The sequence below is a fragment of the Epinephelus moara genome, chromosome 11 (assembly GCF_006386435.1).
Source record: "Epinephelus moara isolate mb chromosome 11, YSFRI_EMoa_1.0, whole genome shotgun sequence".
Classification (NCBI taxonomy): domain Eukaryota; kingdom Metazoa; phylum Chordata; class Actinopteri; order Perciformes; family Serranidae; genus Epinephelus; species Epinephelus moara.
In genome coordinates this window covers 1,157,807-1,178,737 of record NC_065516.1, presented here as the reverse complement: position 1 = coordinate 1,178,737, position 20,931 = coordinate 1,157,807, and the positions used below count along the sequence as shown (strand labels likewise).

Below are 20,931 nucleotides of genomic sequence, written 5' to 3'. Positions count from 1 at the left end.
AAACATAAATATTAAAACCCTGGAGTGTGGGTGAAATTGCCTGATGACACATAGGCTACATAAAAGTGACTGAATCAACTGCCATGAGCAAAGGGCAAAAGCATTTGTTTTTACTGCACTTCATACATATACAGATTCATATAAGGAAATTAAACCAAAAGTTCTGGGAAATTACATAAGTGACGAGTTATACTCTAACTCCCGGGAAAATATGTGCTAAGTGACCGCGAGGGATACTCTAACTCCCGGGGAAGTATGTGCCAAGTGACCGCGTCGTTATACACTAACTCCCTGGAAAGTATGTGCTAAGTGACCGCGAGGGATACTCTAACTCCCGGGGAAGTATGCGCCAAGTGACCGCGTCGTTATACACTAACTCCTGGGAAAGTATGTGCTAAGTGATGGGGAGTTATACGCTAACTCCCGGGAAAGTGGGCGAGAGGTACACTCTAAAACGCGGACTGACTTATGAAGTGTTACCAAAATGTTAAAGCTGGGGTAGGCATTTTCATTTTGGTGTCACTGGGCAAAAATCCCATAATAAACTTTGAGCATATTGTAATTCAAGTGGACTGAGAGAAAACTAGACTTCTGCACCTCCTCCTGGCTATGTTTTTGTGATTGACTTTGGCCAATCAGGTCATTTCAAAGAGAAGACATTGCTATTGGAACAGACTTATTAAAAAGAGAGTGTAAAGGCCAAAACACACCGGCAGTGAATGCTGCCCCTATAATACCCTCCTATTATTTTACCCCACATTGGCAGCGGCTAGACATGCGTCGGCACTCTTGTATGCTGTGCCCCACGGCACTCACCGCCCCCTGAATTACATGCATTTTTCCTCCACTCACTCTCTGCTTGTACATACCAGCTCCTGTAGCACTCTTTTTCCTTGCTACTATGGCAGCTTAACTCCTCACCATTGATGTATAAATACAACGCTGTTACTGTTGCTGTGTCTCATGTGTGACGAAGAATGGATGAGGAAAGACTCGTTGTTGAGGAAACAGACCCCCACTCAGCCGCCAAAACTGTGAGGGACTGGGCAGCTCCGATTAGCCACAGGCTCACCAAACTTTCTGTTGCTGCTGTTACACAGGTCAGACCTGCACTATTGCCAGCCACCAGCCCACTGTGACACCTGGTCACATTAGAGCAAATACAGCCGCCAACCAAAGGTTGGTCTCTGGAACTGCTGCTCAATTTCCTCCTGGCATGGTGGTCCATAGTGGCAGGGAAGCAGAGGGACTGTGGAGTAGCTAGCAGCTAATTTGTGTCTTATTTATGGTCTGACAAAGAGAGAGAACTCTATAATGGTAGATGTAGCAGATGTTACCATAGCTATTATTTTAAATGGTGTTTCATACCAACATAAGAATGGGAATGAAATATTTCTTAGAAAGCTGATAAACATTGATGTTTCATGTTATTTGGAGTCTATAAACATTAATGTAATGCTATTATGATCATTAAAGACATTTTTTACTTTTTTTCTTTTATCTCACATGACCTGAATGCAGCAGCACTGGCTTTGAAGGGGTCAGGATTTCTGATTTATAAGTCCATCATTTGTATATCATATGATGGTTGACTCAGTTTTTAGTTTGTTTGTGCGCTAAACTGGTTTAATGACTTACTTTTAAAGCTGAATAATATCATCTTCCAACGTGACAGACACAGGAAAGCAAACAGACGAAAACAAACGACTCCAACCAAGATGAGGATGTAGATGTAGTGCTTGGTGCCTGAAAAGTAAATTAGAAGACAAACTGGATGGTGCATTTTTCAGTTACCATTCGAAAATCAACAAACACAGCAACAACTGCTAGAGAAAACTGCACCAACTTCACATCTGTCTCCTCTCTTAACTCTTAGGATTTTAGGTATGAACATTTCAAACAGCCACGATGACTTTGTGTGAAAGTGAATTAAATCAAAAATGTTTCTGCTAATCTGGAAACATGCAAACACCAGAATATATTTGGTAACTAATAGGACAACTAAAAATATAAACCATCAGGAGATCTAGACACTGTAAAGACTTATCAAATGGATTGTTATAATGTCAGCTCTCGGTAGGCACTAGTATTCTCTTCTGAGCCTATGTTTGTTTACAGTTTGACAAATTGGCACCATTAAAAGTATGCCGAATTATCTTTTAACATTTCTTGTCTGCAGTGTACCCATTGATGTTAAGACAAATATCACCAGCTTACTTTAATAACTTCCTTTACAGTTACCCCATTTCTTCCTTTACAGTTACCCCCTTTAATTTCCTAGTGGATTTATGGATGTTTCTTTACAAAATACATCTGAGAAAATGATATCCTCTGGAAGTGTAAGTCACACTGAATGATATCACTAAGTGTTCGTGTCTGTGTGTTCAGATTTGACTGAGTTATGACTCTAAGAAGAAGTGTGATTTTTGACTTAAATTCACTTCAAGTAGTATTTTTGCCTCACAGCTCCTCCCTAAGTACAAAATATCATCCAGTTAAAGGACCACAGTGAATATTTAATTCCCCACACCCCCTTGTAGCATCTTCACCTTCAATAACTTTGATGTCGGTCCAGGTGACGTACGTCTCTTCAGGTGTGCTGACCTCACAGGTGTAGGCTCCCTGGTGCTCTGGCCTCAGGCTGGCTAGATGCAGGCCTTTCAATGCCCTGAGGTCATTGGAGACATAAGGCCTCCACTGATCCCAGACTTCCACCAGCGACTTTGAGATGGAGAGGATGGGATCTGAGCGGTTGAACCTCCAGCTGAGACTAAAATTGTGAGGAAGGCTGTGGGGAAGACTGCAGGGAACCGTGACACTGCTGCCCACAGAGGCTGAGATGGAATCTACAACAAAGAGTAGAAGATTGTTTTCTTAAATCTTAGAAAATGTTGGAGTCTTTGATTCTGGAGGAGGATGGTTTATTGTTGAGCTTCATTCCCAGGTCATCACTTTGGGTTGGTGGTTCTGTCCAAATGCCAGCCCAAAGTGCTGTCTTTTTTTCTGTCGACCCAGGTGAACAAATAACGATGCTTCGGGTTGGTGGTTCAGTCTAAATAGCGACCCAAATTGTCCGTATTTGATAACCTAGGTCAACAAATAGCATCGCTTTGGGTTGGTGGCTCGGTCCAAATATCAGCCCAACTGTTGATATTCGACTCCCACGTCAACAAATGGCAACGCTTTGGGTTGGCAGTTTGTTCTGGATACCGACACAAGGGTAATTGACAACCCAGGTTAAAAAAAATGGCTACACTTTGGGTTTACAGTTCGGTCTGAACAGCAACCCAAGGTGACTGTACTTGACTGCCTGTTAATGAAACTCAACAATCAACCCTCGTTATTCAGAGCCACCAACTCTATCTTTGACTTCACAGCAAGGAAACTAAACTTTATTACCTTTGTGTTTCAGAATGGTTGCTGTTCTCTTGTTGGTGCCACCAGTCACAGAGCAAATGTAAGTTGTCAGATTTGTGCCGTTACCCACTGGCATGAGTGAACTTTGGATGTTGTAGAAGCCAAGTTTGTTTTTCCGAATTGATGTTTTAATTTGGAGGAGTCGAGGATCAGTTGGGGGATCTGTGGACCAGGAGAGTGTCGGAGCTGGGTAGATACCTTCAGCTCTACAGGTGACTGAATCACCACTGAACTCAATGTAAACCTCCCGGACCGGAGCTACAAAACAAAAGAGATAAAAGTAGTTTTGTGTTAAATCTAATGCCTTAAATTAATCTGTCAACATAAAAAGAAAATACAGACATCTAAACTTTCACAACAACTTCCTTACTTCCACATTACCACTCTCCCAGGGCCTGGCCTCTCTATCAAGCTCTATTGCCATTCTCCACCAGATATAAACAGACTTTTCCCATCAATCCTGATCACCTGACTCCCACATCGTCCAGCTCCCTTGTGTCTCATTCCCTAATCACCTTCTCAGCACTTATACCAGACCCATTTTCTCCAGTCACTTGCCAGATTGTCGTGTTACATCATGCCTTTGCTCTCCAGCCTTTGAAACATGAAACCTTCACCTTTTTCCTGCTTCATCCCTATTTACCTGTGGATTATCAGTTACTTCTGTTTGGACTTGGTACCCTTGCATGTAAGATCATATACTATCTCTTTACCATAGAGCCACTGAACTGTTCCTGTCAGTTTTTGGATCTTTCCCGTGTTGCCTCGAACACACCAACCCCACAGATGCTTTCATTCATATGTTAAATATGCTAGCATAATGGTTTTATGTTCAAGGCCACTACACAGTGAGATTACTGCCCTCTGCAGTCAGCAGAAATGTTATCATGCCTTCTTCATGCATGTCCACTACAAAGTTTGCTCTTAGTAGAGGGGATCATGAATCAGAGTCCTGCAGCACTAGCAGGAGTCAAAACCTGCAGTGTACCTGATGTTAATGTTGGTGTGTTGTATGGAAATGCGTTCCCCCGTAGAATAGCATCTCACCGACCTTACACCAAACAACTTTTCAAGCAATTTCAAACATGGTTAATATTATCGTTACATTTGTAGCAGGTCCGCTCAATTTCAGAGCGCCGGTGCACTGCTTAACACATAATGGCGAGGGTGAGGAAAGCGTTTAATCTGTCAGCCAGTGGTAGACCTACATAGACAGTAATGTTCATGATATGATTTTATGTAACCCTGTATGACACTCACTGTTCTGTCTAATCAATCTCCCTTAACTTGTTTGTGTTTGTATGTGTCATGTGGTTGTTGTGACATAAATGCTGCTATGATAACTGTCAAATAGTGTCAGATTGTCCCTACTTGGTGCACCGCAGGCGCACACCGGCATGATAATGGTGCTGAGCAACTCTTGACTTGTGCAAGTAGTGAACAGCCCATAGCTGCGCTCTCTCCAGCACCAAACAGGAAGCAGAAAACCAGATAGATGGTAAACATGGAGGGGGACTTGCATTAACATTAACAAGTCTTGGTTGTCCTGGACTGTGGAAAAGGAGAAACTGGTGGAGTTGTGGTGGTCTTTTAAAAGTATTTCCAAAGTGTTCTAGTGTATGGTAAGCATAAGACAGGGTGCAAAAAAAAAAAAGGCCATGGCTTCCCTGCAGAAGCCTGTACCTTTTACAACCAGCGAGATGATGCTGGACTTGTCAGTTCTCGGTGCAGTCATGGTGATGCAGAAGTATTTGCCTTGGTCGTATGGCGTGACGTTCCTCAGCAGCAGTGTGGCGTTGCCCTCCAGCACCTGGTCTACGTACAGACCTGTTCGGTTTTTGTACTCATTAGCTGGCGAGTTGTGGCCGACCACAAAACTGGTGTCACCATAACGCGTGCAGCTCACTATGGCTTCTGTCTTGTACCACATGATTCTCGCACCTTTGCCATCAGATTGAAACTGGCATGGCAGCACACATTCCTCTGAGTTCAGGCAGGTGACGGTGAACTCTGCGAACAGGAAACACATTCAGGAGGATTTACATTTAAACATGAAGCTTCTTTTTTCTTGAGGATCAAATCATCAGGATCTCTAGACTTCAAGGAAGCTGTGATGACCACATATGCTGTTTTGTAGACTTATGCTAACTAACAAACGTATCCTCCAGTATTGAGATAACACTTCTGTATGACACTGTACAAAAGAGCCTCTCTACAGGCATCTAATCATTCAAAAGAGGCAACCAAAGAGCAGAAAGCACGCTGCTGAACACTTGAATGACTAATAACAAAACAGTCTTTTGCTCTCAGTATGTGGGGTTTTCCATAGTTTATGACCATCCATTATTATTGAGAGCTGCTTCTAGAACAGAGCTGCAGGTGGAAAAGCTTTGGATGACCGACTACCTCCTCCTCTTGCTCCACACCTTGTATACTATAAACATCCAGTCATCATACTGTGTTAAATTTAAAGGGATAGTTCAGATCTTTTGAAGTAGGGTCATATGAGGTTCTTATCCGTAGTCAGAGTATTATCTCCAGAGGATGTCAGTCAGGCCCGCCCCCGGTTTGGAGAAGCAGTCAGGAGTACTGACATAGAAGCTAGAATATTTTCACTGCTTTAACTTACTGTCAGACAGCGATTTCCAATGAGGAAATGAAACTGTTACATCACTCTCTTCAAGCCAGACAACATTACTTAACACAGGAGCTGCTGGTCTACTGCTGCCTCCGTCAGTTAGATGTTTGTGTTACTGTGTGACTTTGGTGTTTGAAAGGTTCAGTTTGGATTCCCCAAAATGACAGAATAACAAAAACTAACTGATCAAGGCAGCAGTAGAAAACTCAGAACATTCATCTGGGTGCTCTCAGTGTCATCTATAGTATCTTTCACCACTCACTGTCTATGAAGCAGCTCCAGACTTTATACCCTATGAAATCACACATTTTACCACACTAATTTGGGGATTTGGGAGAGAGTTGTTCATGTTAAGTAATATCTTTCAGCTGTCTTAGACCATAGCAATAACATCAACATTGTAAATGGGTGTGCCCCTTTAACAAGAATAGCTCATGTAAAGTGTATCTTTTCTCTTTTTATCAGAGGAATTAATGTCTGCTCACCTTTTCCTTCTGTCAGAGAGAAAATCCACAGGAGATAACAGAGAAGAAGACTTTTATATGCTGCCATGTTTAATGAACAAGGATAAATATGGTGATGATAATAACCAGAGTACGTCTCCTTCTTAACCCGACAGCAGACTGACAGGACTGACGTGTCTCTGCGCGTTTCCACTGTTGGGATCAAATTACTAAACATCACCGCCTCATCCATCAGGTAGCTACAGTAAAGATCACAGGAAGTCATATTTCCACTGACAGTCAGTCGGACACCTCCTGATGATTTAAGCAATAGCAAAAACTTGGTCAGTTAAGGCTACCATCATTTATCAAAATCAAGGGCTCAGGGCCAGTGTTTAGCAAACTAAAGCAAACTTTCACTTTTACTGCTCCTCACAAATCTAAGGATTAAAGCAATTTGTCAAATTGATCATAAATGAAAGACAAGGACAAAGATCTCAAAACTTGTTTTCTTGAGATAATATTATAATAACCCTATAACAGCATATAAATTGCAGTCATGCCCTCTCTTGGTTTCTGTATATACGGTCTAAAAATGCTTTTAAATTTGGAAGATCTTTTGAGAGTAGATCCAAGATGTCAGAACAGAAACAGAGAACACACTTTTAAGACTTTTAAGGTGATTGTACAAAATTTTGGTGAATGATAAAATATTATCTATATAATTCCATCTCATGTGACACTTTTAGCTGACCATGTGCATTTCATTTGAACATCCCATAGGCTGTTTTTACATTTTGCCATTATCAGGTGTGCAAACAACAACATTTATTTAGTTTTCAATGTGGTAGTAAATTACAATGTGCATGTCATTCAGTTAACACACATCAGTTGGCACTTTTTTTTTTTTAACTTTATACCTTTCAGGACACTTTTAACTACTTTTTTTGCCTTTATGGACTGTGTTTGTTTTTACTGTTACTGTCTGTTTTTATATCAATTTTATGGTTAGGGTGATTTTAGTGTTTAGTCTTTGTATTTAGTGAACCTCTCATGATGTTATTTTACAGCTGAGAGCTCTGAGAAACCCTCTTTCATTTGGCTCTGCATGACAAATGTATGGTGACATGACAATGAAGCTGAACTGAATTTAACTGAATAGATTATAACAAGGTTTATTTTTTTTGTCATTTTACAACACATGGTCGCACATTAAATGCAAGTTGTAGCAACTTCACGCTAGACACATGCAGATATTTTATCTGATGAACTTTGTCTACCAGCAGCAGAATTTCTGTTATTTCCATTTCTACTTCTACTTCTTTCTGTTTTGTTTTTTTTAATATTAATTTATCATAAATGCATAATATTTTTTCCACATCAACTGCAACTTGAAACATTAAGATCCAACGTTCATCCAAAGATCCAAAGACATCCTAAGATTGAACAATATGTCTGATGTATGGTAAATCCTTGTCTTTGATTGGCTGTGTCTTTTTATAAACTGGTATATTTGTTATTGGCAGACTGTGAGTATGTGATTGTTCCCCCGTTTTCTTTCTTTGTTCCTGTGTGTGAAGCACTTTGTAGTGGTAGTTTTGTTATATTATTATAACAAATTATTATTATAATTATTATGAAATTTTACCACTTTGTCGCTGTTAAGTCACTTGATAAATGTCTTATTGATCAGCGAAGTTGGCCCTGTAGAGCTTTATTCAAAAGTAATTCTTAAAGGTTTGATAAGTATAAATAAATATAAGACATGAATGTTCTGTGTTCTTTAACCAAGAGAAGAGGCTCAATATTCAACGGAAAAAGAGTTCTGCACCCCTAAAACTTTGAGAAGTGAGACTTTGTTCCCTCCTTCATTAGCAGAAATCTTCTTTACTTTGAGAAATTTGCAAAACGTTTACAGAAATTAGGTTTAGTGGTGTGAAACAGTATAATGTGTAAAAAGTAGGAATATGCAAAAACATTCACTTAAATTTTTTTTTTTTTTTAAAAAGACCCCCTAATTTCTGCACAGATGTGATAACAGGGTGTTAGTTGACTGACAAAAATTCTGTAACTTCAAAGTGCTAAAATACACGAGACACAAACTGTTCAGAAAACTGTTTAATGCTAAACTCACAGTGACGCTTTTGAAGTCAGACTGATGAAAATAACTGATGGAGTTGCAGCACCCCCTACTGGACATCATTGTTTATAAGAAATACTTACACACACAGTATACAGATAAATGGTGTTCTATGAAAAACACCTCTAAACATACAGTTAGCGGAGTGCATCATCAGTTTAACATACAGCATTATTCAATAAAGTAAGAAAGACAAAATACAAATCAGAAAATTAACTAGCTTAGAAGTTAAAAGAGTAGAAACACTAGGAGTAAACAACAATTGAAAAATAAATTGAATGACATTATTTGTGTTTCATCATCACAAGAACATGAGTCAGTACTCACATGAGAGTATTTCAAAAAATGCCATAATATTTAACATTAAATTAATAAGTCATAAAGTTTGAAGTAGTGTTGGGAAGGTTAATGTAATAAGTTACAGATTATTAATTACCTGACTAAAACGTAACAGTAAAGTAAATATTTTGATTATTTCATCAGAGTAATGGAACTTATGACTTTGATTACTTTTCTAACAACTTTTCTAATACGTGATCGTTTCTACAAGATCAGATCTTTGCTGAAAGTGGTCAATGCTCCGGAAGTGCCAGAAGAGGAAAAGAAAAAGGATCCCCTTTGGAAAGTCAGACCAGTTTAGAAGAGAGTCTACCTATGCCAACAAAGGTCTGTATTGATGAACAGATCATTCCATTCACCAGCCGGTATCCAGTTTGTCAGTTTGTGCCTGGGAAGCCAAATCCAACAGGATTAAAGGTGTTTGTTCTTGCAAGTCCAGGTGGCTTAGTGCTGGACTTTGAAACCTACACGGGAAAGAACACCTTCACTCAAGTCCAACAGATGGGGATAGGTGGAAATCCTGCGTTTGACTGAGACGGTTCCCAGAGGGAACACTGGTCTACTTTGACCGGTATTTTACCACCATCAGTCTCCTGGATGCTCCTCAGGAAAGGGGCCTGCCTGCCTCAGGAACAATTCAAAAGAATCGAATCCCAAAAGAGGGCCACTTCACTGCTGACAACATCCTGAGCAGAAAACCAAGAGGGTCATCTGAAATGATCGTACGGAGACCTGATGAAATAGCAGTCACTAAGAGGATGGACAACAAGCCTGTTGTCATGGCATCAACCGCCCATGGGATTGAGCCCCAGGATACCTGCACCAGATGGTCAAAGACAGAAAAGAGGCAAGCTGAAGTCCAAAGACCTGCAGTGGTTGCAGAATATAACAGCAACATGGGAGGGGTTGACATGTGCGACCGCATGCTCAGCGTCTACAGCATGTCCAGCTGGACCAAGAAGTGGACTGTTTGAACCATGCTTCACTTCACTGATTTGGCCATTACCAACTTGTGGCTTCAGTACTGACAGGACAGCCAGGCCTTGCAAAGACCTGCAAAGGACACCTCCCAGTGCCTGGAGTTCAAACTCCTCTTGGCTGAGGAACTGATAACCCAGGGACAGGCATGTCAGAGTCCAGGGTGGCTCTCTCTCTCCGACAGTCAAGAAAAGGAAGCAGCACCCAGATGACAGAATAAGAAATTATGGTGCATTCCACTAGCCGGAAATGGTCAACAGTCCGAGTCCTTCCAGATGCAGAATGCCTTGGTGCAACAGTAAAACATACGTGGGGTGTGTAAAGTGCAAAATTTTGTTTACACTGCCAGATTTTCTACTAATGTTGGGCCGTTTTGCCGGCAAGCTGCGAGCGTTTAGACACACAGAGGCGGATTGGGGAGTTGATCCAAGGTGCCCAATTTTCCTCCTCGTAGGGTAGACATATTGGAGGAACCCTTTTAGTTTAAACAGACTGAGGCGGCCTTCCGCCACGGGAGGGGCTGTTGATGACTTGTGGGAGGAGCTGTTGATGACGCCGCATGTGCGAGCCACTGGCGGTGGATAAACAGGAAACAGCTGATAGCAGGAATTAGCGAGCAGCTAGTAGCAAGAGGGAAACACAAACCTGACAGACACTGTAAAGATGAGCAACTGGGGAGACAAGGAATTGTGCGCCCTCCTTGTCCTCGCAAACGAAGAGGCCATTAACCGTCAGATGACGGGGACGGTGAAGGACGGGCCGACTTATGAGAGAATCGCCGCCTGACCAGCGTCTTTGCTACTGCCACCTGACTAGCCGCGGCTTCCCTCCCACGTCACTGTTTACGTCACACGCTGAGCTACACGTTTTGTTACTTGCTCACGCCCCCCATTGCCCCGAAAAAGGCACATTCTGTATAAACAAAAGTAGGTAGGCGGCATTTTGCTGCACTCCCCGATTTTGTTGTTATACTGCCAATGCTGAAAAAATACTGATTGGGCTTTCCTGCAAATTTGCACAATTTCTGTCTAAAAAGGGCTTATGTGTTTCACACTCGAGATCAATGAAGTTCTGTTCTGCACTAGAGCACATGTTGTAAAATGTTGATAAAATTAAGTAAAAACAAAACAATCTTTGCAATGAGTTTTTACCACCCCAACACTTATATGAAAAAATCAAAATACTTTTTTTCCCTGGGTATTAGGATGAAGTGACCTAGGCATAGGCATACGTCATGTTTGCATTCATTTTATTGGTCTAACGACGTCCATGGTTCAAGGAGTTCAAGTTTCTCCTATCACGGCCTGTTAGGACTTTTAGTGTTTTTTGTGTAATGTGTACAGATTTCACTGCTTGTCCATCTCGCATGAATGTCCAGGTGGGAGATTTGCTCACAGTAATGAAAAACAGTCACACTTAAGTGCAGTGCATTGTGATCTTCATATCACTGGAGCAGTGGGTCTATAAGCAGCTTGTAGGAAGTTCATTATCAAGTCAAACACTTGCTGCTTCCACACTCTGACTTTGTCTCTTGTCAGGCATTTATTCATTAGTTTCCTGTGAAAAAGAACAGAATTTATTAGTAAAATACATCAAAGTGAGACTAAAAACAAATTTAAGTTTATGTGTCTTCAATATAAAGAATAAAATCAAGTTAATGACATGATTTGAGGAAATGTGATCTCATTGCTGGATTAAATTTGCACTGGTGGAAAGCAACTGACTTCTTCAGTACAATTCTGAAACACTTGTATTTTATTTCTTTGGACTCAGTGTCCAAAATTAACTTTTTGACTCACCGGCCAAATGGCTAGCCACTCAATAGATTGCCATTGTTTTTTTGGCTGGTGAGTGAAGCAAAGTTACTGGCCACTTGCTTATTTTACTAGCAGCTGACTAGTGGCTAGTGTTAAATTTGGACCCTGCTTCCACTCTAGAAGCATAGTGGAGCATATACAAAGTATACTGGGTACACCCTCCTCTTTTTCTGGCTATTTACAGTGTAGGCTACCCACCTATCAGCCACACGCTATTGGAGTCTTGGAGAGTATGCCCACTTCCTGCACTGTAACCTCCCTGTCTACGTGGTAGTACACTCGCCTCATCAGCTACCACTACAACACTGTTCTAATCCACTACATTTAAGAGAGAAAAAAATTGTTCAACACTGCACAGTGTTGATCAGTGACCTGCAGTTATTTTACAGATGAAATTTTTAAAACATGATGAACTAACAAAATACAATGAATACAATGTACAGTAAATTAAACTACGTAACAGTACAATAAGCTCGACTGCAGCCAGCTACCATATTAAAATGTTTCTAACATGTTACTGCATCAGTTATAATAAAACCAATATTATAAAAATGTAGTGAGAAAATCCATCATAGTGAGTACTTTTATTTTTAAAATGTGGTCTAGCTACTTAAATAAAGGATCTGAACACAGCAGCAGTGCTTCTGTATTTAATATGGAAGATATACTTACACTTTGAGTAACGTAGTTCCACGTGCTGTCTTCTTAGTGTCTGTGTCCAACACACAACATCATCAGAACAACATAGACAAATAATAATTAGCAGATAAAGACCGAATGTGTTTTCTTACCTTTTAGATATGCAGTAAAACACAAGGCCTGCTATCAATACAACTGCGACTCCAACCACCACGCCTACAATAACTCCTGTAGCTCCTGAAACAGAAGAAGAGTCAGTGGCTACGGTTACATGATGGCTTCTCATTCGGAATGAAATAAATCTGAATGAAATCATTCGGAATTAAAGGGCCAGTGTGTAAAATGGGTTGAAAACAGTGACATCAGTGGTCAAATTCTAGATTGCAGGGCTCACTCGCTCACCCCTCCCGTCGGGTAAATGACGGTGGCCTCGTAGGGACAAAAAGCCTTGCGCAGACAAGAGTTTTTCAGGAGTAGGTCTATCTAGCGACGAGGTGAATGTTTATTTAGAAATCTAAACCATGTTACGATAGTGTAATGAATCCCTCACGAGCAGGAGACCAGAGGAGCGTTCGGGAAAAAGGCCCGTTTATTTGAGCCAGAGGAGCGTTCGGGAAAAAGGCCCGTTTATTTGAGCACTTGAAAAACTCTGGTAACGCTCCAGGGGCTAAAAGACTCCGTCCCAAACTCTCCGGAGTTTGGGACTATAATCTCAATCTCCAGACTATAGTAGCTGCAATGGACGACTTTGAACGCGATTCTGAAGAGTTTCTTGTAGCGGACACAGATCCAGAGCCATACCTGTTTGAGCCGGAGCATGCAGATGAGGAACTCCATGTGTTTGATGCTGAGTGGGCGAGAAGAGAGGCTGAATGCACAGAATGGGATTCGGTGCTACTGCTACCATCACTGGGGAGATATATCATCAGGAGGAAAAGCTCCGCAGAGAGTGCATCACAAGGAGTGAAGTTGCGTCTTCTTTTCCTCGCAGATGACGGTTCGGGTTCTTTATAACTCAAAAAACTTTTCACTACTCTCTATCGACGAACTACTAACACTCTCTGCTGTTTCCTCCTCCTTCTTCCTTCCTTCCACTGTCTTCGTTGGTTCATTTATACACGCGAAACGCGTTCTCTGGCTGGCTGGATTGTCCACTAGGTCTGCCGTACATACATGGCGGCGCAAGATGGCGACCTCTCTAAAGCAAGGCCCTTGCTATATATATATATATCTAAAAGCATAATTATAAGGCTACGAAAACCAAACGCATTTTATTTTATAGCGATTATACACTTGTATAAACATATTAATGGGTAGAATATTCAGATTCAGATTGACCATAAACCATGCCAAATATTAAACACTGGCCCTTTAAAGTTTTTCCAGGTAGTTTACATGGGAAATAGTCTGAGTGGGCGGAAGTTCGCTGCATAGATCAGCCTCTCATTGGGCGGAACAAGCCACCCGCTGAAGTCCCGCCCTACCACCTCCGGTTGTGTAGCAGTTTTCAACCGTTTTCAACACGTCCTTTACTAACTTTTGCGGTGTTTGATCTTGCGGGGATGTAGACATTTTTCTGCCATGGTTCGCGTCCTGTAGGTGATATTTTTGTGGGCGTGTTACACCAAAACCTGTTTCCCCCCGGCAATATTTTTGCAAGCGCACCGTTGCTGTGGCACCGGCCAGAACGATTGTGATTGGTTGAAAGAAATACAAGCAGCCTGGGCGTTTTTTTCTCCAATCTTAAAGTGAGAGTCGGCCCAGCCAGACCTTTCTTTTCTTGAGAGAGACTACATGGGAAATATTCATTCTGAATGAGGGTTTACATGAAGATCAGTTCAATCGCCTTTATTCAGGTCTGCGCAAAGTTTGGGGCAGGGAAGGTTTCTGATTGGATAGGGGGCAGGGCGGATGTTACGTGTTTACGTTTACTGGAAGAAAATACTGTAGTCCTCGCTCCGGATAACAAGATGCTTGACGCCGCCGTTCTTAGTGCCTTTTTCGGACATGTTTTGCTTATATTCTTGAAGCAGCAGTACGACAACAACCTTGTTCTGCTAATGTTTCGTCTGTTGAGGAGGAGAAGGGAGGTAGAAGACCGTGCTGTGGCGAATGGAAACCGGTGAGTGCAATGAGTCCGACTGCTCTATCTCAACCCGTTGCTATGCAGCCCGTTGCTATGCGCGCTTTATACGTCATCGCGCCTGAAGGGCAAGGAAACGAACATGCGCAGAAAGACCGGAATGAACTTAAAGAGGAATGAGTGTATACATGCACACAACATTCTTTCATTCGGAATGACAAATGGAATAAACCACCCCCTTTAATCAGATTTAATTTTCAATCGGAATGACCATTTTTCAATCGGAATGACTGTTTACATGACCACTTTTAATCGGAATGGCCTTTCATTCCAATTAAAAGTGGAATTAAACTTTCCATGTAAACGTAGTGAGTGTTATTAGCAGATATCTCATTTAACTTCTACTAATACTACTATCATAAATAACCTCACATTAAGATATTGTCAGGTGAGCAATCCACATTCTCACACACACCGATTTTTAAGAAACTTCTGGGTAGGGCTGGCTGGGAAATACATTGATATTATATCTTGATATGAGACTAGATATCAGCTTGAATTTTGGATACTGTGATATCATAAGTGTGTGTGTTTGGTCTCCCTCACAAGGCCATCCATAAGCTCCAATTGATTCAGAACTCTGCCGCCCGTATCGTCACCAGAACTCCATCCATCAATCACATCACACCTATCCTACAACAACTTCACTGGCTTCTGGTCAAATACCGCATGGACTTTAAAATTCTGCTCCACACTTCCAAGGCCATCCATAACCTCGCTCCCCCATACCTCTCTGACCTCCTCCACATCAACACTCCCTCCCGGATACTCAGGTCGGCCTCTTCCATCAGCCTCATTGTGCCCTCTTCCCGTCTGTCCACCACAGGGTCCAGAGCCTTCAGCCGCTCTGCCCCCTGCCTCTGGAACTCCCTCCCTGCCGACATCAGGAACATTGACTCATTATCCATTTTCAAATCCCGCCTGAAAACCCACCTTTTTAAACAGGCCTATTCTATTTAATTGCCATTGCTCTGCTGCAGATTTCACATTTTACTGTGTTGATGATTGATCTTAATTTTAATTGTCTTTTACTTGTTCTGTAAGATGACCTTGAGTGCCTCGAAAGGCGCCTTTAAATAAAATGTATTATTATCATTATCGTTAAAAAAAACAAAACAAGCAGCAATGTATCCACAGATCATGAAGTCAAACAGTTCAGTAATATGCAATAATAAGTTAATGAAATAACTTGACAAAAATCCAAATTACAAATATTAGGTATGACATCATGATCATAAACTCATAATGTGTGTCACACATTAAATCAGACTGAATACGTCACTTTGAGAGGGTGTGTTTTCAGATGGGATTTGAATGTGGACAGGGAGTCAATATTGCGAATGTCATAGGAGAGAGAGTTCCAGAGGCGGAGGTCAGAGTGGCTGAAGGCTTTAGAACCCATGGTAGTCAAGATGCAGATGGTGATGTGAACTGGATTGCAGAAGAGGATCTAAGAGTACGAGAAGGTGTGTAGATATGAAGGAGTTCAGGAAGATAGAGAGGGGCTGGGTTATGATAAACAAACTAGTGAACACCCAAGCAAAGCCTTAACAACCACATGGCAACCACCACCAATGAGCTATGATGCCCTCGCAGCCACCTACAAAGTCCAGGTTACTTACATCCAGTGGTTGGATAGTTTGACGGCCGCCCTGTTTGGTTCATCCCGCTGTCGCTCTGTTTTCTAAGGCTGTAGATCTGTCTGAGATTAATAAGCAGCATGAAACACACTGAGGTCAGGTGTGCATCATGCTTAAAATCATTTCTGAAGTTAACTGGCAACATGTGAGGGAGGCGAGAATTGGGGTGATGTGACCTACGATTTGTCCCGGTGAAAATTCTCAGTCATCCAGGTCATGGTTATCTTAAGTGCTATCTTGTAGGCAATAAGAAATACAAGCAAGTCCAGTTGCCTACGAGATAGCACCTCCAACCTGTGCACTAAAACACCACATGGACCAAACTGTCAGTCTTGCTTGTTCTGATCATTGCAACACCAGAAAAACAGATAAGCTGCCTCTTTGACCTCTGGTTGAAACTCTGCCCAAATATTAAACCTCTAATTATATGGCTGATGGTTAAAATGACAGTTGTTGCTCAGACAGACTGTATCTTACCTTCCTCTATCATCACAAGAGTGTTTGTCACATATGTCTCCTCATCATCACTGAGCTCACAGGTGTATATCCCGTCCTGATCTGAAGATAAGTGCTGTAGTGTGAGACTGCCTGACTCAGACACACTCTTCACCTGCTGCCTCCACTCCTCTGACACTGTGTAGGAGACGTTGGGCCTGGTCTGGTTCAGGATGATCTGATTGTGGTTGAACCTCCAGATGAGGCCTGTTTGGGAAGTATTTGAAGAAGTGCAGAGTATTGTTGTTTCAGTGCCCAAACCACTGACGGAAGCTGAAAAGAAATAACACAAAAAGCAGGTTGTGTGTTTGTTCCTGTTTCTTTCTCTGTTAGTTAGTTTGCAGTAAATCTGAGAAGCTAACAAACAAATTTCAGTTTAACTGAAAATAGTTTCATCACAGCTGCAGGTTTTATACTGTGTAGGTGCAGTCAGAGAGGAATCTTTCTTTACTCAATGAAGGGCTGATATCAACATGACAATCATGACAGATTAGAGGTAATACTCACGCAGTTGCCTCAAACTGGCTCTCCTCCTGTTTCTGCGAGTGCTGACGGTGCAGCTGTAGACCAGATCAGTCACTGAAACTATCAGAGAACTGTTGATGTTGTAGAGCTGCTGTTCAGTCTGATGGACTGTGGTTTTGTTCTGGAGGGTCACACTGGATGGAGGGTTGGTGGACCAGGTGAGCTGAGGCTCAGGGTAGATCCCCTCTGAGCTGCAGGTGATCCTGTTCTCTACCTGCTGAATGTCAACTTTATGGACCAGTGCTGCAAACACAGAGGCTCTTAATGGCACATATGGATAAATTCACTGATAATTTAAGATTTAAAATGTTTTCTTTTAACAGTTTCATACAGTTTCTTTTAAGTCAACGACTGTTTGTGTTTACTGTGTGTTTCTCATACCGTCCACTTTCAGGTTGATAATTGACTCCTTGTTTCCTCTGGTGGTGCTGGTGATGCACTTATATCTGCTCTGGTCTTGAAGCTCCACCCCTGTCAGCTGCAGCGAGGCATTTCCTCTGGAGATCTGGTCCTTGAACAGTGACGTCCTGCCTCTGAAGCGCTGGTCCTGCTGTGCCAGCTGGTCTTGGTTGAGGAAGTAGGAGTGGACACGAGGGTCTCCTGCTTTCACCTGAATCCAGTGGATGACTGCTTCAGTGCCGACCTGGAAGCTGCACGGTAAGATGCAGCTCTCCATGAAAACACAGGACACCTCAGCATCTGAGAATGAAATAAAGAGACACTCAATAAGGTGTGACATTGGGGTGGGGGGGCAATTAAATCAAAGTCAGCTCTCTTTAAAATCCTGGGGACTCAGAAGTTATCTTATCTTACCAGTAGAGAGCCCCTTGAATGCTACTAGAACCTCCTAGCTCAGAGTTCTCTCTTCAGACTTCCAACAAGCTGCGACAACATCACAAAGGCTGATATTGTTTTTCACCTGATGAGTCTGTGTGTGTGTGTCATCTGGACAAAATGTGGTCCAGGTCACACCAATTGTAACGGGAACTACTACAGAAGCTGTTTTGAATATTGTGCCAGGTGATTTTATGTCTGTGTCTGGATAGATTTTGTCAGTGTGATAGCATCACAGTGAGTGGTGTGTGATTGAGATCAAAATAAAGGCTCAGTTAAAACATGGGTGTGGTCCCAAAAAGGGGACCAGAGGTAGGGCAGCAACCCTGGCCTATACTTGTTTCAAGTTGTGGATCCCTGTATCGCAAGTTCACAATGAATACGTCCACCCCATTTATATCAAAGAGTGTTGACTAATGCCTTATTTACACGCAAGGTATGGCCAAGCACAGACAAAATTTGCAGCGCTTAGAACCATTATTTTTCAGTTTGTGAGTTCAGAATTCAAACTGGACAGTACAGCAGAAAATTCATCACCAAACACTTTTAATTTCAATGGATTTTCTACTTCAGTGAATCCTGGAGGAAATAAACTCTGAAAGGACAGTCTAAGATAATCTCACAGACAAAATACTTGAATTTCTGATGAAACTAGAGCAAAATAACTGAGCTAAATAACAATAACCTGCTGACCAAACCCACATTATCTTATCACTGTTTTTTGTACCTACAACAGCTGCTGTTAAACCGTTGGCTGGAGTTTTCAGCAAAACCACCAGCTTAACTGTTACGGAAAGCTGTCTACCCTTGAACCCATGAGAAGCACTGTTGGACAAACCACACACAGTAAAGATTTATGGTCTAGAGGAAGTGTCGACAGTATGTTTCCTTTTTTACTTTAAGAATGAGGAATATGTGGTTATCTGGCTGTAGACTCAGTAAAAGGCTGAATACTGTGATGGTGTTCTTCTATGCTGCGATCATCGAGTCCATCCTCACCTTCTCCGGCATCACCATCACTACAATGCTCTGCTGCCACTGCCCAGGACAGAGGCAGACTGCAGTGTATCATTCACTCGGCAGAGAAGGTGATTGGCTGCAATCTACCAATCCTTCAGGACCTGTATACCTCCTAGACCCTGAGGTGGGCAACCCTTCCTACCCTGGTTACAAACCACACCTGTGTAACCCCCGACAGGCTCCAGGCTACATTAGCTGGGACTAGCATAGCACACCTGAATCTCCAGTTAGTACTCCATCATCAAAAAAGTGCAGCAGAGATGTACTTCCTGCAGCAGCTGAAGAAATTCAACCAGCTAAAGACAACAATAATGCACTTCTACATCCATTATCAAATCCATCTCCACCTCCACCACCACCACCATCTGGTACGCTGCTGCCACTACCAAGGACAAGGACGGACTGCAGTGAATCATTCACTCTTTGGTGACTTGCTGGGGGAGGCAGGAAAGATTGTTGCTGACCCAGCTCTTTATTCTTAAAGCACATATACTGAACATATTTTCATTTAAATATTTTTTCCATATTTTATTGTCAAGGTTTTTTTTTCTTTTCTGTTATTATTTTTAACTTTTGCAATACTTGCTTTTATTTTCTCTTATTGTTATGTGACAGTTATGCACCAAAACACCGAGACAAATCTTTTGTATATGAAAAGCTACTTGGCAATAAACCTGATTCCGAGGTCTAACATACATTACCCTACATTTTACAAGAAGATCATTATGGAAGCTGGTTTCAAGATGACATTGTACATGCACAGTCAGTAGTTTCTGTAGCTTCTGCAAATCATAGTCAGAAACAGAAGCAAACCAAAACATGGTTTTGCTTCTCTTTTTGGTCAGCACTGTATAAGCTGTTCATTTTGACCTGAATCACAGTCAGTTTGTTGCCATTTTGTTGGTGTGGCAGAGGATTCTGTTGACTTAGTGAAAGACAGAGAGAGAGACATTGGTTGATTGATTGATTGATAGATACTGATTGATATTGATTGCTTTTGCATGACTCATCACTCAGGAGATGTAATAAATTCCCCACTGCTTTTTCCTGCCTTCACCTTGATAACATCTATGAAGGATGGTATTCTGTAAATGTTTATGTTGATTTACAATCTAATACTTGGATTCTTTTTTCAGCCCGTTTTTATTATCAACAGGTGGACTGTTGGACATGTGATAGTTAACTCTGTTGTTCTAACATAGCATACTTATAACTATTATTTATCGATCTTATTTTCCTTTGTTAATTAGTCCTTTTTTTCTTAATTAAATATTTCCTAATCACGTGAGGGAGAGCCACAAAGGAAGACATATTGTTCACATTAAGGAAACATTTGAGTTTCCATGAAAAAAAGAAAAGAAATTTGCACAAGAGAAATTGAAACTATCTGGGTGGTTTGGTAAAAGTCCCATCAGTAGCCTACATAGCTTGATCCAGCAGCACACACCCTGTTTTGGGAAGCATCTCACAGAGTGGATTAGCTGGTATACACAGCATCTGTAGGAGAAAATCACTGCAGAGAAACGTGTCACATACCACCTCTAACGGGAGTCCACAGGACGGACAGTGTCAGGAAACAAACGACGGAACCGTTAATCCCGATCATTCTCCGTTCACCCTCCCCTCTGTGTCACTGCTGTCCATACAGGAGACTTCCTGAGTGGTTTTGGTTTGTAAAGCTCACACTGGGATCCAGACCAGTATCTGCTGTCTTAAAATGGTTTCGACTCTTTATTGAATTCGACAAAAAACACACCTCAGCTGATTTCTTGTCAAACTCCGCAATAAAGAACTGTCTGACCAGACGAAGGAGTGGCTGAATCCATGAAGTGCACAGTGTTGCCAGATCTCGCGAGACAAATA

At 41.8% G+C, this 20,931-nt stretch overlaps 2 protein-coding genes across 6 annotated transcripts in view; one reads left to right on the top strand and one right to left on the bottom strand.

Annotated features, from left to right (window-relative positions):
• Nucleotides 1-20,931, top strand: part of LOC126397919 (gamma-crystallin N-B) — a 216,856-nt gene that overhangs the window by 113,560 nt on the left and 82,365 nt on the right. The window lies entirely within an intron of this gene.
• On the bottom strand, nucleotides 8,606-20,920 carry hhla2b.2 (HERV-H LTR-associating 2b, tandem duplicate 2). Of its 5 annotated transcripts, none has more exons than XR_007570722.1 (8): nucleotides 20,605-20,920; nucleotides 17,596-17,913; nucleotides 17,197-17,457; nucleotides 16,672-16,962; nucleotides 16,177-16,256; nucleotides 12,564-12,648; nucleotides 12,445-12,484; nucleotides 8,606-11,512 (listed from the first exon to the last, which is right to left on the bottom strand). XR_007570722.1 is itself a non-coding variant. In XM_050056994.1 (8 exons), the coding sequence occupies exons 1-6, from the start codon at nucleotides 20,672-20,674 to the stop codon at nucleotides 12,567-12,569; spliced, it is 1,167 nt and encodes a 388-aa protein (XP_049912951.1). In that variant the 5' UTR covers nucleotides 20,675-20,920; the 3' UTR covers nucleotides 8,606-11,512; nucleotides 12,445-12,484; nucleotides 12,564-12,566. The 5 variants fall into 5 exon arrangements, 4 of the variants coding, with proteins under 4 accessions (XP_049912951.1, XP_049912952.1, XP_049912953.1 ...); XM_050056994.1 differs by lacking the exon at nucleotides 16,177-16,256 and adding an exon at nucleotides 15,284-15,428; XM_050056995.1 differs by lacking the exon at nucleotides 16,177-16,256 and adding an exon at nucleotides 15,284-15,428 and having other exon boundaries at nucleotides 20,608-20,920.

Excerpts from the sequence above, each read along its gene's own strand:
- hhla2b.2 (XM_050056994.1), bottom strand. The coding sequence starts at position 20,674 with ATGATCGGGATTAACGGTTCCGTCGTTTGTTTCCTGACACTGTCCGTC. Across the intron at positions 17,914-20,604 it reads GTGGACTCCCGTTAGAGGTG|ATGCTGAGGTGTCCTGTGTT; the intron begins GTATGTGACACG and ends TTTCATTCTCAG. Across the intron at positions 15,429-16,671 it reads TCTTGTGATGATAGAGGAAG|GGAGGGAGTTCCAGAGGCAG; the intron begins GTAAGATACAGT and ends TGATGTCGGCAG.